Raw genomic sequence first — 18,906 nt, 5'->3', positions numbered from 1 at the left:
ACTTTGTTCAGCACTTTTTCAAGTTTTTTTGTTTAGAGTTATGACTATGAAGACATCAGTAGATCAGATGTAGGCTCCAATATTGATGTTGCCAACATTGATTTTGATAATTTATGAGATTTGGATGATTCAGTGGTACAGACTAAGACAACAAAGTGACATATTTATAGGAGAAAGGTTACAGTTGGTCACACAGCTTAAGTGATGTGATCGAATGAAAATAATGTTAAAAAGTTTCAGATGTCTTAGTAGAAGCATATAATATGAGTGAATATTGGTGTCATTTTCATCATTTTTGAAAGTTTCATCTTGGATGGCTTGGTCATATGATAAAAGCCCGTTTTGCTGGTCTTGTCAAGAAATTGGAATAATTTGGCCAAACATTAATATTATGGTATTTGTGAATTAAGTAGCTTGCGCCCTGTATGAAGTCTAAAATTGTCCCAAAAATTATGAAATGGTGCTGATTTGATATCCAATAAGGCTATCATGGCCAAGATCTTCTAAAATCTTGTTAATACTATTTGTTCTGTTTTTGACTGAAATACTTTTTACGATGCCAAGGTGGTTCTAAAGGAAAATGGTGCCATTCTGACAGCCTGTAGGGCCACCATAGTAGATATCTTGAAAATTTTGAAACTTAATCACTGTTATGTCATTAATTGAATATATATGATGTCTAATTGATCCTTAATGAAAATGATGCTGAACTAACATCCATTATGTCCACCACAGCAGCTAATTTGAAAATCTTGTTATTGCTGAAGAACATCAGTGATGGTTTCAATATTCAGCAGCTAAAAGGAAGAATTGGTCATATGCCAATCATGCTATTATGGCTGCCAAACATTTTCTCTCTCATTTGTCCTAAATGAAAATTGTGCTGATCGGACATCTGATATGGCCACCTTGACAGTCCGGTTTAAACTCTTATCACTACTCCCATATGGAAAATCCTATTGACATGAGGTTTTCAGCATGAAATTCTTACAGTCTCTAGCTTGCCTCAGATGAAAGTAATGCTGTTCTGCCACCCAGTATGGCAACCATTTTGAAAATCTTGTGATTGCTATAACATATCAGATTTGGTTTGGGCAATCTGCAGTAAAAAAGAAGAAATGGTCTTATATTGGATTTCAGGAAATTCTTTTTAGTCAAATGCATCAGTTCCTTCAAGGGACTCTTGTTCTATACATTAATATCCAGCAAAAGTTGTGCCTTTATACCTCTTAGTCCCCAATGACCTTGACCTTTTAACTTAGCGGAGAAAGTGCAAATCCTGCCATGGTAATGAAAATGTTGAGTTCTTGTCTTCTTATTGAATGTGTATAGCTATCATGGTAGATGTGCTTTTAGCTAGAAGAACCAGTTGATAGAGAAGTTTACTAATCCTACTGAATCTTTATTAGTTCTTTCAACAAAAACAATGATTGACCTGTATCTAAATTAACACTTTACTTTTTAAATATAATCATTCATGATCCTGAAGTACAAATGTTGCTTTAGAACAATCACTGAGGTTATTTCAAAGTATTCACTGAAATTTTGCAAAAAATGTGATGCATGATTCTCCAGAAATTAACTGTCAAACAGATGAATAAGTAAAAAAAATGTTTAGAGCCCTATCCAGAAGAAAAACAGTAAGAAAGACAAAGGCCTCATTCACACTGGTCACTATGCATTGTGACTCCACAGATGGATGATTTAAGGCAGTACCTGTCATGCTACAGTGTAAGTAGATGAGAAGATCTCATTATGACAATTGGAAATTTTGTGGGTATTCACAAGATATATGCAAACAGTACAAAAATTTAAACAGAATTAGACTCATGTTTGGTAATCCTTCAGAGACAGAATGGATTGTCATAAAAGGGATTTTGAAGACCATGGCACTGTTATGGTGGTTTGGCAAGTACATAATTTTTGTCTTGTTTACAGTCTTTGACATACATCTTTACTGTACAAATCTAGCAAAATCAGTAAATATTTATGGAGCATTACGAAAATCTAACAAGTTTCACAATTAGTTCCAAGGGTGCCTGAAGATTTTTGAAAATTACCTCTGGTAGGATAAATAAACACTGACTGGTGACAAGTGAAACTTTGCTTTGCATTAGATTACTAAGATAATAACTCGTAGGAACTTTTTAGCCTATGACTAGCGGCCTACCACTAATTTTGAGCCCTGCCACGACACATAATGATAATGTGGCCAGAGTGGTGAGTGGGATCAACTTTTATCAGGAGAAATTTTCCAACTGCTGGCATTTTTCACTATTATTTTCTTTTCTGTGCTCATATTAACAAAAGCATGAATCAGTTGGACATAAATTAGTGGCTTTGGTCATTGAAATATGCACATCATTGAATCACAGTTTGCCCAGTTTTTAAAAAAAATTATTGCCCTTTTTAAGTTAGTAGTTGAATGAAATGCATGATGGAATCTTGTCAGCTCAACTAGTGTCAGAGTTCAGTGCATTGCCATAAAAATTTGTAAATGTGATGATCACCATCTGAAGATGTGCAGATCAACAAATTACTATGCTCCAACAATTTGTGTATTTATTACTACCCTTTATGACTTGGTATCGAATGTGATGCATGTGAACTTAACTCATCTCCGATTCCAGTGAATTACCATGAAACTTTGTATATGTTATAATCATCATTTGATGATGCTTATTTCAGCAAATCAGGTTTTCTTACTTTTCATTAGAGTTGTTGCTAATTATGTCCTACAGCTGATTGCATTATAAGAGAATGTTGGAAATGCAACTTGCAGCTTTCTCATGGATTGCTGTTAAACTTGGTAATATTTAGCTCCTTTTTTAAAGCAGTGGTTCGCAACCTCAGTTTGTGACCCAAATCAGGGTTGGGGGTTGGGGTAGGGTCCTTGGTAAAGTCGTGAAGTGTCATCAGATGAAAGCATATCGTCATAAGCCTGATGGGTGGGAGGTCCAGTTGGTGGCCAGTTTAGGGTCACAACTAAAACGGTTGGGAACTGCTGATCTGAAGATACATCTACTGATCAGTGTTTGTTCCCCAGTAATTTTTTTGAACAAAGTTATTGACTTTTATGAATTTTGTGAATGCATATGCTCTTGTAGTTTTTTGTGGATTACTGTGAAACTTGGTACAGTATATACTCGCTTATAAGTCAAGTTAAACTGCAAACAACAAAGATCCTGATCTGCCAAGGTATAATGAGCCTGCAGATTAGGGTCAGTGTTTATTCTACTGATTATTCCTAACACATTGCACAGACCCAGATCTGCCAGCACATTATGCGATGGCAGATCTGGGTACATGCACTGTGCAGTTAGACTCTTATAAGTGAGTATATATTGTACATATTATTCTTATCAGAAGGAGGATATGCACGTTGACTCGTCATTTTACTCGCACTATGCTGAGAAAAGTTAATGGGCTTTTCTATTTTTAATTTTGTCTCCATCATGGGTTACGAGTTGGAGTTAGGCTAGGCTGAGCATATTTATGTAAGCAAATTAATCAGCATTCATCTAGTTATATTTATACCTGATTTATTATTGTAGGCACATGTATTGACTAAATTCCTAGTCTATTTTTCTTTGTAAGATTTCTCTCAGGAAATTTTGATGTGCTATTTTAGACACAGAAGAAGAATGGAGGAACGAGCAAGAGAGAGGGAAAGATTATTACAGAAAAGAATGAAGGAGTTAAAGGAAAAAGAAGACCAAATGAAAAAGGATGAGGGAAGGTAATCCTACTGATAAAATTCAAGTCTCCACTGAAGCAGAGCATTAAGTCCACGTCAAGGTCTCATGAAGACCACTCACGTATGATTTTATTACATTGAATAAATGTGTTATTTCTATTCTTTCTTAATATTTCTTTTAATTAACAGCAGTAAAATAATGTGCTAAATTAGTTGCATAGCAACAAGTCAAGTTTATTTTATATGATACCATTTATTTCAAATGTGTGGGGTGTACACCTTTTGTCATGTTACCTGCCCTGTTGTACATGTGGCCAGTTTAGAGGCTACTCTCATTTCAGTTTTTAAAAAAGAGTTCCTCAGGAAGTAAATTCTTTCCAGTTAAATGTACATTTCCAAGACAAGTCGTCCCTGTTAGTACGATATCGTGAACAGGTAGTGTTGGTCACTTTGTGCACACTGGTTAGTTTTAAACCAGATACATGTCACATTAAACTTTTCCAGTGAAATGGGCATCAAAAGTAACAAAGCTCAACCCTACATCAAAATTATATTCATGCATAAATTCACTTTAAAAAAAATGTTTTCATTGAATTTGAAAACATGAGAGAGTAATCTACATTTTAAAATTAAGCACTACGATAACCTGGAGCATCCTTTTCAGTTCATATATTTATTTTATTATTTATATATGTTATTTTCATTTATTTAGTTAATTACTCCATTATTTACTTACTGGAATTATCTGTCAACTGTTATTTTTCTCTAAGAATACATTTAATAATAATAATAACAATGAGGACTTTGTATAGCGCCTAATCTTTAAAAGCTCTAAGCGCTTTACAACATTAGACGACACCTATAACATAAAAATAAAAAAACCAAACCCATATATAATGATATGATTACAAAAAAATAACACCATGAAATTAGAAAACATAAAACATGCTGAAAATATTTAAGGTAGTATACATTATTAGGTCTTTGAAGTTTGTTGATAAGTAAAGATGCTTACAGGTACCCTTGTTATAATAAGTTGGTTAATAAATGAGCCATATACCCGTTTATACAAGTTTTCTGACAGGGCTAGTAAAGTTGACAGTCCTTTTGATTGAGCTGCAGATATAAGTACTTTGTCAGTGCCAGTCAGAGGCATGCCTCTTCCAGTAAATAATTGACCTTAATCCCAAAGCTTATTTTCCCAAGTGACAACTCTTTGAGCCACAAGTGTGGTACAGTGGCAAGTAACAGAGGGTGGTTATTTGATCTTGCCGTACAACTGACGTGTGTTCATTTGCAAATAGATTTCACAAAATGTATGACAGATGTGTTACTTATGAAGTTCAAGCTCAGTCTTTAAATAATGATCCACATATAACAATGAAGCCAAAGAAAGGCAGTCAGATGATATTTATAGTGGCTAGACAAACATTTTACTAGATGATGATGGAAGATTTCAGGACTTTATCAGAAAATGAGGTTGAATTCCTGGACTGTGTACCAGATGACATTAGGTAGTGATACTTACAGGATATTTTGAATTTTAAAAAATGTTGACTTCACTTAAGGTTTGTACACATTTAGTACAATTTCCTTTGATCAGGTACCTGGGTAACCATTGGTTCGGATTGACAGGTACCTGGTAGAAATAGTTTGACAGCTTCAGTAATAAGGCTGAGCTCTATGACTTTGTTTGTGAATTCATTTCCAAGCTACATGCTAGTGATTTGAAACTGACTTTCAACATAATCAGGGACATGGTACATGCATATTAGTCATGCCACTTGGCACAGATAAGAAATAAAATTGTCTTGGTCTTGTGTAGAAAATCAGACCAAGGTCTGGAACTTGAATACTGACAGCCCTGCTGAGTAGGTCTTGTTAGGGTTAGGAGGTCTAGAACTTGAATATTGACTGTCGTACTGTGAAGGTCTTGCTAGAGGTTGAGAGGTCTGGAACATTATCAGGTCTCTGGAAGTTTGTGTTTTCTTGAAGTCTGCAAGACAGAGATTTTAATTGTATGTACATGTAAATTATTTCAGGAACGTAGATGAAACAAGTCGGCATTCTGCTCAGTCAGTAGAAAAAGATGGAGCTGACAGTATTCACAGCAAGGATACTGAAGAGATCCAGGCAAGTTATTTTCAGTTTTAATGGGCAGAGACTAGAAGAGCTTAAGAGATATTTGTGATGGTCTGTTGTACAGCCATAGTCCACCTAGAATCAGTTTCTTATCACTAATACACCTATACTATGTAAAAGAATGCCTTGAAAATTTACAGACACATTCATCTTGAGGTCTAGTTTGTTTGAGTCAAAATGGTGCCACTAGGATATATAGTATGGTTGCCAAAAAATAATATGGGGTTTTCATTAAAAGATTTCCTATGACGTCTAGTTGGTCCTATATGAAAATGGTGCAGATCTGACATCCTATAAGCCATTATTTGAATATCTTGTTATTTTCACTCCTCATGAATAGATGGTGTATTCGACATAGGGTTTTCTCTAAAAGACGTTTTAGGAGATCTAGTTGATCCTTAATGAAAATGGTGCCAATCTGAAATCCAGTATGGCTACATTAGTGGCCATCTTGAAAATCTTGTTTTTGCCAGTTCTCCTTAATGGATAGTCATATCAACACGGTTTCACTGAAAGACTTCTGGTGGCGCTATACAGCTTCGCATTTTGCATAGGGTTAGGATTTTAAAGAAAAAGAATTTCCCCGGCTCTCCTCACGGGTTATACTGGCTATTTAAAAAAGACCTTGTATATCTTATTTATAATGCAAAGAACCTTTAATTCCCTTTATTTTGGTGTATGATTGATGGGTGTACTATGGGTTATAGAGTATACAGCTTGGCCTTACTTCAAATGTGCACCTTTCAAAAAAGTGCTAGCTCTACTTGGTCATTTTCACTTCCTGAACTTTAGAGGTCAATTGTATAAAAAAAGAGCCGATAACTTTTTTACATTTTATATATTTGGTAATTCATTCATTGCGCTTTCAGAAGCTGGTATTGTCTAGTCTGGCAAAATTCATTTTCCCTATTTTAATAGCTGCTATGTATAGTGCACTTTAGACTAAATCAGACTGATTTTTTAACACAAGGGAGCAGTCATTTTAGTTAGCAGTGTACTTAAATCGTGTAAAATTTCCAAAAGTACAATATCCAAAAGAAATATCATCCACATTACATTAATGTAGCATAGAGATATGCCAACATTCTCTCCACTGTGCATGTTTTAAATGCGAACTACTTCACCTTACATACATCACTCTCTCAAAAGTACATATTATCTGGTGAGCGCCACCTTTTATAGTTGGTCCTTAATGAATATGGTGTTGATCAGATATTCAATATGGCTACCATAGCAGCCATCTTTAAAATCTTGTTATTGCTAATCCAGAATGGAATGTTATATCTTGAAAACTTTGTTATCTTTACTCCTTTCCAAATGAATGGCTATATTGGGGAGCAATAGCGGTCGTGACAATCTTGTTGTCACTACTGCCCATGAATGGAGGATCATTATGATATGATGCTTTCACCAAAAGGCTTCTTATGATGTCTATTGTGCCCTAAATGAAAATGATGCTATGCATGCTGATATTCAGTACATGAAATAACAGCATTTTGTTTGAAAATCTTATTGCTGAAAAATATCAGAGATGGTTTCAGCACTCAACATTTTAAAGCATGGCATGGACTTATCTTGAATTCCTGGACAAACTTTTTTCCCAATAGAGCATTATTTCATTCAAGACTTGTTTTCAACTTGTTTAATGTTGAAGAAAGGGAAGAATGAAGTGAAAATTCTTGCCAAACGGATGAATAATGATGTCATATACTGGCTTAGATGAATTTCTGAAGAAAACAAAATTTGATGCAAAGTTTCAGAAATGTTGGCTATTACAGTACAAATGGTTACAAGACAACTCTTTCATGATTGGTTAAATTACCACATCATATACATTTTTTGGAGCAGAAATATCCATGTGACGGTATTTGTGAACTGTGGAAATTCTTCAGAAGAACCATAAAGAACTGTTTCCCAAAATGATGAAGCTGGCTAAACTAGCTATTCATGTGTCCCTTCAAATGGCAGACTGTGAAATGGGGTTCTCAGTACACAACACTTTTCGTACACAGACAAGGAACAGATTAAGCTCAGAAATGGGGAACAGATTAATGCTTAACAATTAAAAGAAAGCAGCTGGGACTGGAAAAACATCACTGGTATATGCTAAAACATGTAGAAGAGAATGGTCTTGGACCATATGCAGACCTGCCAACTCTTACAATTTTGCCGTAATTCTTAAGAAAATTACTCTTAAAATACAGACTTACGGCATACTAGCAAAATCTATAGAAAAATAATTGGTTCATCCATGTTTTATTTGGATCCGGGTTTCATCTTAGAACCAGACTAACTTTACAGCAGCACCCCAGACGCTTTAAACTGCACCTGTTTGTTCATGAGAAGCGTCAAAATGATAAAACTGTTGATATAGAATTTTTAAAAATGGTGTCAGAAAGCGATGCATGTTTAAGACGAAAGGGAAAATAATCTTCTAGAAAAGTGTTAATAATCAACACAGAAGAATAAAAAGGGGTATTAAGATTCTTGTGAATAAAAGCTGGAAAGGACACAATTACGTTTATTGGACATCACGTGCCAATTTGAGCATGTCTTGTGGCGGGAGATTAGATTGCCATTGTCATGTGAAATGGAAAAGAATTTCCAAGAATTACGTCAAGTTGAGAGATAGCAACAAGCCATTGATCTGCATAGGGTTTGGAACTAGAATTTGTGCAACTGTACTAGTGGTAAATAAAGTCTACGCGTACTTTACAGACTTTTCAGTTGAACATAACATTTATCATCGATGCATCAAACTTTTAATTATATTTTCCATCTTTACAGTAGCAGTTGTTGACATTTTGTTACACCTTACTGAAAACTGGTAAATCTTACGGAAAAAATCAACTGCCTTATTGAAACGGACTCGTCAGGATTGACAGGTCTGTAAGTTGCTAAAAATTTGATAATATAATGATCTTCATAAGACTAGCTTGTAAGAAACCAATGGTTAGCATGCTGGACTCTATGCAGTAGTACCAGTTTGATGCCCTGGCCAAGCCAGATTGGTTGCCATGTTGTTTCCTAGACAAGACTACTCTTTTAAATCATTTTCAGATACTATATTTTAGCTGGCCAAACATATCCCATAGCTGCATCCGGTACGGTCATGCGCATTTGACGTAGGGCAACTCAAGTGACCTACACTTCTTACATGAATAGAACATTTGTCATTTTAGATTGCCGCAGATAGTAGTAAGCAATAATATGCCAGACCACAAGTATAAGAGTTGAACTGTACGTTTTCTTCAAGTATTTTTAACAATAAATGAGTATCCATTGTTTGATGTTACTGCATCATGACTCTCATCTTAACTCCCCCCCACTCTTATGACAGCGTGTTAATGAATAATGTGAAAATAAACAAGTTAACTTGTCTAATTAGCAGCAAATAATGAACACCAAAGGTGGCACATCACATATTAAGCAGATTCCTCAAAGATTTGCCATTTAGTTAATAAAATGAATGGGAATCCCAAAACTGCTTATGATACATTGGCTAAGGAATTTACTCTCTCTCCTCCTTCTCTGTCTGTCTGTCTGTCTGTCTGTCTGTCTGTCTGTCTGTCTCCTTAGTTTGCCAACTCCTTGAACAAATATTGATAATAATGATGAGTTAACTTGTCCTGCGATACATTGGCAACGGTAGTTGCTGCAGTACTATCAGCTATGTGTAACTCATGTGGCTTGTCAGATTGGGCTTGGGATCTGATTACATTGACATTGATAATGCTGTGTTCACCTGTATGCATCCACCCACTATGAAATTAATTATATGCAACAAAGAAATTTGTAAGTCCTCATGTTTTTGTGAGTATGTAGTCCAGAAGAGTCATCTAAATACACATAGATTTGTACAATTTGTATATCTGGTCACATAGGAAAATCGTCCACCCACCCCTTTCCTTTCAGAAATGGATCATCCAACTTTTAAAGTCCTATCCAGGACCGCAGACAAGGTAGAACAAATTCCGGGGGACCACAACGGTCAGGGTGTCCACCGTTGTTTCAATTTTTGATTCGTTGGGGCCTACTAGATAATTTTTCTTAGGGCCCACAAATCCTGTCCACTGTTCTGGTCCTCTCTGATGCTTTTTATGCTCATATCTACTTTTCTCATTTAGGCAGATTACTGAACTATTCACTCATGATTTTTAAACTCACTATTTCTGTGAAGGGTGTACGGATGTCAAACCTTTATAAATTTGTTTGAAACTTTCATGAACATGCACTACATTAATGACAATCGCTTAAAAGTTGCCCTACATTGATTGCGCATGCGTTAAATATTGGAGTGGAAAAACCCAATTTCGACTTCCTGAAAAAGGTCTATAGCCCAACCAGAATTAATTAAAACCACCTAACAAAATGTTTTAAAGCAGGCTTAGCCTGACCAAACAAGAAATATGCATCTGTGATGTACTTTAGTAATTTTTATTTTTGTTATGGTTGAAAGCCATGTGGGAGTTTACTATTAATGTAAAGCAGCTTCAGGGCTGAAGATATACAAGCGTCACCAGTGAATGTATCTACATATCACTGTTTCTTTATAAATTTAAGAAATACAAGCGTCACCAGTGAATGTACCTAAGTATCACAGTTTATTTATATATTTAAAAAAATATAATATGAACATTTTGCTTTTGGAAGAACATACTTCTTGTAAAACCATGTCTTGGATTAATTATTTATTTGCAGAAAATTCTTGCTAATTTTATTTTTATCACATTTATAATTCTTGAATACTTTGAAGTAACTTTGAGCATAGTTTGACATTTGCTATTATTGACATATCAAAGCACCTGAAACATTTCTTGTTTAAATGTTATCACATGTATTGTGCATTTTTTTTTTGCAGAGGCATTTCATGCATTCAGTACCATTAATCACATAGTTGTTTAAATGTATATTTTATATTTTTTAGCTTTAAAAAAATAACCTAATATGCATTACACTGAAAGCATTACAGATTTAATGAATAAGAGCAAGGAATTAAAAAAAAAAATCCTTTTGAATATGGTAGTTGTTCCAGGCTGATCATATGGTGGGACTGTACCTGCAGCCTTCTTGTCACATGACCTCAGATTTACCACCTGTTGTAATGCCAATAAAGTTTATATGCTTTTTTAGGGTGGCTATAAATGGTTTCAAAGTTACGAATTAGGACTGTCAAGTCATTAAGGGATGGGAGAAATCCAGGGCACAATGCTAGTTGTATAAGTGGTTTGTCCTTTTTATGCCAAGAATGTGATTGTATATATATATGGTTTGGTGTCATTGTGATCATCATCCTGCAAGTAAGTGGGACTGACATTAAACTTATTTTCACTGCTGCACAGGTTTTTTTTGTTTCACCAGTTATTTGACAGATTGCATTTGAAATTGTTTAAGAATCATAAAAAAGGAATTTTATTATTGTTTTATTTGGCTTGAATTGTGCTTGATTTCATTTGTATAAAACATTAAACATGTTGTGAAATAAATAAAGCAAGTATAACAAACAGAAATAGTTTTCATGATTTTCATACAGCAAGTAGTAGATTTCAGTTGCTGAACTGAATGTGAAAAATGTGTGGAGGAATCATTGTTGCAGATAGCTCATGCTGGATAGAAATTTTTGGACAAAGTAACTTGGATTAAAGGGTGAAATGGAGAAATGATTCTGCTTGTTAGAGTGGTTAAAAGTCAAAATTGGAAATGTAAGGAAAATGCATGATAGTTTATCAGAATACTGAATATCACAAGTGCCTTGTGATCCAAACCAGATCCATTTGTTCAGACTTTTTAACTACTACATAACATATTTTGAACACCCAGTTAGCCTGATTAGTTCAGACAAATGGACTGTCATTCCCTAGGTTGAGTATTATTGTGCCAGAAATAGAACTAAAATTCTTTGAAGATATTAATTAATGTATAATACAGTGATTTGTATATTTTAGATTGATGAGGATGAAGATGAAATGACACAAGATGAACGAGAGGCTCAGCGCCAAAAAGAAGATGATTTGGAGGCTAGAAAAAAAGCTGACTTTGCTTTGAAAGAACGTGAATTTGTAGAAAACATCATGAATATTGCCCATAGTAATGCTGTTTATCCTCTTGGTCACGACAGGATTTATCGCAGGTACTGGATATTCAACTCTATACCAGGAGTCTTTGTAGAAAATAATGAGGAGTATGTACCCAAAGACTTACTGCAGCCAGTTTCACAGAACATTCAAGGATCTATTCCAGCAATGGGATCCCTGCCTCCCAAGCTGATGAAAAAGCCAGGTGGAGAAGATGGAAGTGATAAAGAAAATGAATCGTTGAGTAACTCAGGGATTAACAACAGTATGACTTCCAATGCAGCCAATTCTACCATCAACACGACATTTAATAGTACAATAAATAGCTCCATAAACTCATCCATGAACATTTCTGTCAATGGACCCATTGATCCCTCTTATAATTTGAATTCAACCAATATCAGCTTTGTGACTTCAACTACCAACAACAGCATGGTGAATGAGCCAGGGGATGGTGTTAAAAAAGACAAAGGTGATTGTATAGTGATTGATGAAGAAAACTCCAACCCACCCCAACTGGAAGCTGAGGAGAGGACTGAACCCCCTCCCATGATCCATTCACCAGCCACACTGCAGCTTCTGAACATGTCCATGCATCAGTGGGCCTATTTCTCAACTGAGGAAGAAATTGAGAAACTTATTGAGAGTCTGAATAATAGAGGGTTCAGAGAGAGTGCTCTCAAACAGTCTCTACTTGAACAAAAGGTCAGAATTATTGAAAGAATTTCAAAATGTCCAGTCTCTTTACTAAGCGTGGAAGAGGAGAAACAGTACAGTGAACAAAATGGTGAGACAAAGACGGGTGTTCAGGTGTTGGAGGTGAAACCAGGCAGAAGAGCAGCCAAGGGTACAGTTCAGAATGACTCTGCTCAGGAAGCACTAGAACTAAACTTGAGGGAAATGTTACTAGATTTGGAGGAAAGGATATATGTTGGATTCCTTGGAGCAATCAAGGTATTATTTTCTGTTTGATTTTGTAACTCATTGTACCAGATTAAGCAGTACAAGGCATTTTATTTACTCTTTTCAGTGATAAAATTGCAAGTATATTGTAAACTGAAAAACCAATTTTCTTCCCAGATTTGTTCGAATTATTAATCAGGATTATAGTGATAGACAAGTTACAAGAAATTGTGACAAAATTTGATTTGACCTTTACTTTAAAGGTCCTAATATGTAAACCCTCTAAGGCACTAATCATTGTTTAGATTGGTCTTAAAATAATAGAAAATTAGAACATTTCACCATACTCAGATCACCAGCCTGAGACAAGTTAAAACTTGCTAGATAAGTTCAGTTTCCTATCTTGTAGAATTTCACCAGCATGAAAGTCTTTGTTGTATATAGTAAGTTTTGAAAACTTTAATTTGGGTCTAGTGGACATTTTAATATGTAACATGTGGGCTGCTGTTTGAATGATTTTCTTTAGTATTGGTCCATAGTCTTTCTAATTAAGATACATTCTCTGATCATATTAATTTTGGGATATAAGCCTGTGACCACCTGAATCCAGCCCAACTAAAAGCAAAATTTCGTCTTTTCTGTTTATCTCATATAGTCTGAGGGCAATTGCTCTTGCTCATTGTGATGTTTTACCCCAACCCCTTGTATTATACATGTATTTATAAGTCTGTAAGTGGAGCCAGGTAAGCTTTGTTTTTCCAAGTGCCTAAGTTGGCTAATCCTCTTACGTAACCCAGTCTTTGTTTGAGCTCTTGAGTGGAAATCTGGCGGGAATCTTTGTACATGGGAACACGTGACGTAGACAACTTCAAAGAGCCGGAAGCCGACAATGGTAGGCTGGACAGTACATGGGGACACACAGACTGACATTTTTATGATTGACAGTTCGATCAAATGACCAGAGTCCGTCGCCATCCAATCGGGATGCGTTGTAGGTGGGACTCGATTCGAGAAGCTGGAATAAGACTTGTACAAGCCTGAAATTCGTCAGTTGGTGTTTAAGAGTCGCAGTGACACACACTCCGTTAGCCATTCGTAAAAATTGGCGGAATTTAGGAAATTCATGAAATAGCTTCGATCAGGTAAGTTTGATGTTACGTTGATTCTGCTTGATGCGACTGCTGTTAATTGAAGAGAATTTGTCGAAGCTTTCGGGGGACGAAAGAATTTCAGAGAATTTCGGGGGACGAGAGAAGTTCAGAGAATTTCGGGTGACGGTGAGAGATACCGAGTGAATTTCGGGTGACCTCAAGGGATATCGTCAAGGGTTCCGGATACTAGAAGAGGAACCGGAAGTCAAGATAACGGCAAGGAACAAGGATAATAGAAGAGGAAGCGGAAGTGGAGATCACGAAAGGAGAGAAAGACAAGGGAACGAAGAGATTTAGATGAGTAGCACTCAAGAAGGGAAAAATCTCCTCACACTGTGAACTCAAATGATGACCAAAGGGATCATTGGGTGAAAGAGAGACATTGATTACTTTAAATTCTTTTAAATTTCATTTATTAAATTGTTATTGTTTAAATTTCATCTTTGTATTTCTTTTAATTTAACTGTCGGCATTGCTGACTGGGGGCTCGTAGCCATAAATATATTTAGTCAATAAATAATATAGTGTCCAGAATTAACCTTCTGAATAAGGACCAGGGGAACTTCTCATAATTCGTTAAAGTCTATAAGAAGAACCCCACCCCTAGACAACCACTACACCCCCACAGTGGGCGCTTCGTCCGGGATATGAATTAGACATATATATTATTTTGGGACTTAAAGTTATTGGTAGAAGTATTAGTGAACAGTGTGAGATATTTTCCATTCTTTGTATTTGAAATTTTGTGATTTTCTCATCTTGTATTTTATTGTCATATGTGCAGGCTTTGTAGATCTTCCATTCATAGCAGTACGTGTGAAGCAGATATCGAACAAATATCTTACCTGAACGAAACTAGTTGTTGTCGACAGGTAAGTATTTAAACTGGTATTACAAATATCTGTATATTGTTTGAATTTTGAGACAAGGTATCACTTTACATTAGTATAATGGCTACCGAACGACAAATGATAAAGGAATACCGCGCCATGGGGTCGGAAGATCTTGGATACGAGGGAGATCGCCTGGCAACCTTTGTAGAAGAAAGGATCAAGGAATGGAAGGCCGAAAAAGCAGCGGAAAGAGAAGCCCAGAGAGAACTAGCCAAGATAGCAGCGGACCAAGAGTTAGCCAAGATAGCCGCGGACCGAGAAGCCCAGAGAGAACTAGCCAAGATAGCAGCGGACCGAGAAGCCCAGAGAGAACTAGCCAAGATAGCAGCGGACCAAGAGTTAGCCAAGATAGCAGCGGACCGAGACGCCCAGAAAGAGCTGGAGCTAGCCAGACTCGCTCACACTCTGGAGATGGAAAAGGTCAGAGTTGAAGCTAGGACCAACGGACGGGACGACGCCAGTACAAGCTCTGGAACAACCGGCCGACCTTTCATCGACCACCGGATAGTCCAGATCAACATGTCACGCTTCAATGATAGGGAGGAGGCTATTGACGATTTTCTCGTCCAGTTTGAGAAACTCGCACGCGCTCATCAGGTCCCTGAACAGCACTGGGCCATTAATGTCTCAGCCTTTTTGCAAGGTGCAGCTCGGGAAGTCTACCACGGCTTAACCGCAGAAGAGGCTGATGACTACACTGCCCTCAAGAAGGCGCTTCTCTGCCATTATCGGCTGACCGCCGAGACTTACCGGAAACTTTTCCGGGACTCGGTGAAAAAGGTAACAGAGACCCACTCTCAATTCCACAACCGTGTTCGAGGTTTATTTGAGAAGTGGATGAAAATGGCCGAAGTCGAACGCACGTACGAAGGGCTACGCGAGGTAATACTCAAGGAACATGTCCTGGGTACTTACCGTCGCGAGTTGACAGTTTTCTTAGCAGAAAGAGAACACCGGACGCTCGAAGAGATCGCTAACATGGCGGAGCGATACGAGCAGGCGCACTCGAAGAGTGGAGGTTCCGGGGTTGCTGACCGACCCCGACCCTCTGAGTCGCGTCGTATGGGGGAGGTTGAGCCGGCTGTCCGTAACCGTCAGGGCGACGGGAAGGTCGGAGGGGCACCTACAGGTAGGGCTGCCGCCTATCGACCTGGACAGGCCTCACCCACGAAACCAGGACTTGCAAGTCGGCGAGGGCCGCCGACATGTTTTAATTGCAAGCGCCTGGGGCATTTTGCCAGGGACTGTCCCAAGGGCAGGCAGACCCAGGTGAATGTCGTAGCTAAGAAGGAATGTGTGCCGGAAGCGAGTCGCAACCCAGCCAACCTTGCGGCCGCAACTGTCAATGGTGAAGGCGCCACCATCTTGTATGACACTGGGTGCAGCGTCCCCGCGCTTGTCGACAAGGAATATGTCAAGCCGGAGGACTATACAGGGGAGGTAATAGAAGTTCAGTACGCGAACTGCGCGCGTGACTCATTACCAGTAGCTGTCATTGACCTCGATTCACCATACGTGAAGGGGAAAATTGAAGCTGCTTGCTTGGAGGGGCTATCACATGACGTCATATTGGGTTGCCGTTATGTGTTACCCCAGCCGAACCCCGAAACCTGCACACCTATGCCAGTGAGTGCTGTTGAAACCAGGGCCATGAGTCGACAGCCGAAACAAAAGCCAATCCAAGTTACATCGACACCGGTTAGTAATGTTATTCCAGCGGAGTTAAGGAAGCTGCAACAGGAGGACGCAACTCTGGCGCAGTTGCACAAACACGCAGAAGCGGGAACAGAAAGGGAAACTCCGAACGGCGCGGTGAAGTTTGTCTACAAGAAGGGAATCTTGTATCGCCACGCCAGGAAACACAACGAACACTTCAAGCAAGTCGTCGTGCCAAAGGAAAAGCGTTGCGAAGTACTGAAACTTGCACACGAGAGTCTCATGGGTGGACACATGGGAATTGCTAAGACGCGTGACCGTCTTGTAAAAGAGTTTTACTGGCCAGGGGTCCAGGGAGACGTAAAACGGTTCTGTCTCTCCTGTGACAAATGCCAGAGAATGGCACCGAAAACGGATCAGCGACCCATCCCTTTGGGGAGTACGCCCCTTATCGATGAACCATTTAGACGTGTTGCCATGGATTTAATCGGACCGATAAAACCCGCGTCTGCGCACGGAAATCGATATATTTTAACGGTTGTCGATTATGCTACACGCTATCCGGAGGCCGTTGCGTTGCGTAACATTGACACGGAAACCGTCGCGGAAGCTCTGTTTGCGATCTGGTCAAGAGTCGGAGTGCCCGACGAGATCTTGACCGATCAAGGAACACAATTTATGAGTCGTGTGATGGCGGAGGTGAATCGTCTCATGTCGATTAAACACCTCACGACTACACCGTATCACCCCCAATGTAACGGATTGGTCGAACGGTTTAATGGGACCTTGAAAAACACGCTCAAGAAATTGTGCGAAGGCCGCCCCAAGGATTGGGACCGGTATATTCCGGCCATGCTTTTTGCATACCGGGAAGTACCGCAAGCGAGTTTGGGGTTCTCTCCCTTTGAACTCTTGTACGGGAGAACCGTACGCGGCCCAATCGCCGTACTGAGACAGCTGTGGACAGACGACCACGCTGTAGAGGAAGTACGCACTACCTACCAGTACGTCGCGGACTTGCGCAACAAACTGGAAGAGGTTTGTTCTCTCGCGCAAGAAAATCTCAAACGAGCTAGGGCGCAACAGGCGAAAAATTACAATAAGCGCGCAAAACCACGTCAGTTTGAGGTAGGGGACAAAGTGTTGTTGTTGTTGCCCCAGGAACACAACAAGTTGCAAGTTTCCTGGAGGGGTCCATACGTCGTCACCAAGAAGGTCGGAGGTCAAACCTACCGGATACAGCTACCGACGAAAGAGAAATTGTACCATGCCAATTTGCTCAAGAGGTACCGGGAAAGGGAGACCGCCAGCGATTTTGTTGTCGCAGCGATAGTCACCGAGGATATCGAAGGCGATACGGAAGGTGCTAACACTGTCCCGAGCTGTCCATTAACGAGGGCCGAGACTCCGTCGGACGTGGAGTGTGACCCCATGTTAACTGAAGGGCAGCGGAACGAGATAGAGACCTTGCTGGCCGGATATTCCGACGTGCTAACAGAAAAACCCGGGAGGACGACGCTTGTCGAGTTCGGGTTAAAGATGGTGGACGACCGACCAGTTCAGCGTAAACCCTACCCCTTGCCCCACGCGAAACGACAAGTTGTAAGGGAAGAAATCGAGCAGATGATTGCTCTGGGAGTAATCGAACCTGCCGACTCTCCGTACAGCTCACCAGTAGTCTTAGTGCAGAAGAAGGACGGCACCCATCGGTTCTGCGTCGACTACCGGAAGCTGAATCAGGTGACAGAATTTCAAGTTGAAATGCTACCTGACCCCGAACATATCTTCGCTTCGGTCTCGAAAGCGAAATATTTTTCCAAACTGGATTTGTCCAAGGGGTATTGGCAAATTCCGGTAAGGAAAGAAGACCGACCGAAGCTTGCTTTTGCTACTCCCGACGGGACATACCAATGGTTGGTGATGCCGTTCGGGGTACAAAACGCGCCCAGCGTCTTTACCAGAATGATGCGGAAGTTGTTGGAGCCCTTGCGCGATAGGGGTGTCCACAACTTCATGGATGACCTCTTGTTAGCTACAGAGACATGGGGTGAACACCTCGCTCTGTTAGCTGACGTTTTGGAGCGGCTACGTCAGGAGGGCTTGACAGCCCGCCCTTCCAAATGTCACCTTGGTTTCAGGACATTAGACTATTTAGGACATACCCTGAGCCAAGGCACGCTGTCTCCAGAGAAGTCGAAGGTGGAGCAGTTGAGAAACGCCGCACGCCCCACCACGAAAACGGAAGTGAGGTCATTCCTGGGACTGGCCGGATATTACCGGAGGTATGTCGCTAATTTCAGCGCGATTGCGGGCCCGTTGTCTGACCTAACCAAGAAACGGACCCCGAGTAAGTTCGTTTGGACAGATGCGTGTGAGCACGCATTCCAAAC

At 39.3% G+C, this 18,906-nt stretch overlaps 1 protein-coding gene across 2 annotated transcripts in view; it reads left to right on the top strand.

The window, feature by feature from the left end:
• Window positions 1-18,906, top strand: part of LOC149804678 (bromodomain adjacent to zinc finger domain protein 1A-like) — a 95,091-nt gene that overhangs the window by 40,013 nt on the left and 36,172 nt on the right. For both annotated transcript variants that reach the window (XR_016416440.1, XM_089942940.1), the window contains exons 14-16: window positions 3,632-3,739; window positions 5,740-5,830; window positions 11,785-12,867. Coding sequence is in view for 1 of the 2 variants with exons in the window: in XM_089942940.1 (XP_089799066.1) it covers window positions 3,632-3,739; window positions 5,740-5,830; window positions 11,785-12,867 (1,282 nt within the window). In the remaining variant the exon portion in view is untranslated. The remainder of the gene's footprint in view (window positions 1-3,631; window positions 3,740-5,739; window positions 5,831-11,784; window positions 12,868-18,906) is intronic.

Source organism: Sinohyriopsis cumingii, chromosome 2 (assembly GCF_028554795.1).
Source record: "Sinohyriopsis cumingii isolate HCF-2022 chromosome 2, ASM2855479v2, whole genome shotgun sequence".
NCBI classification, from domain to species: Eukaryota; Metazoa; Mollusca; class Bivalvia; order Unionida; family Unionidae; genus Sinohyriopsis; species Sinohyriopsis cumingii.
This window is presented reverse-complemented; position numbering and strand designations above follow the sequence as displayed.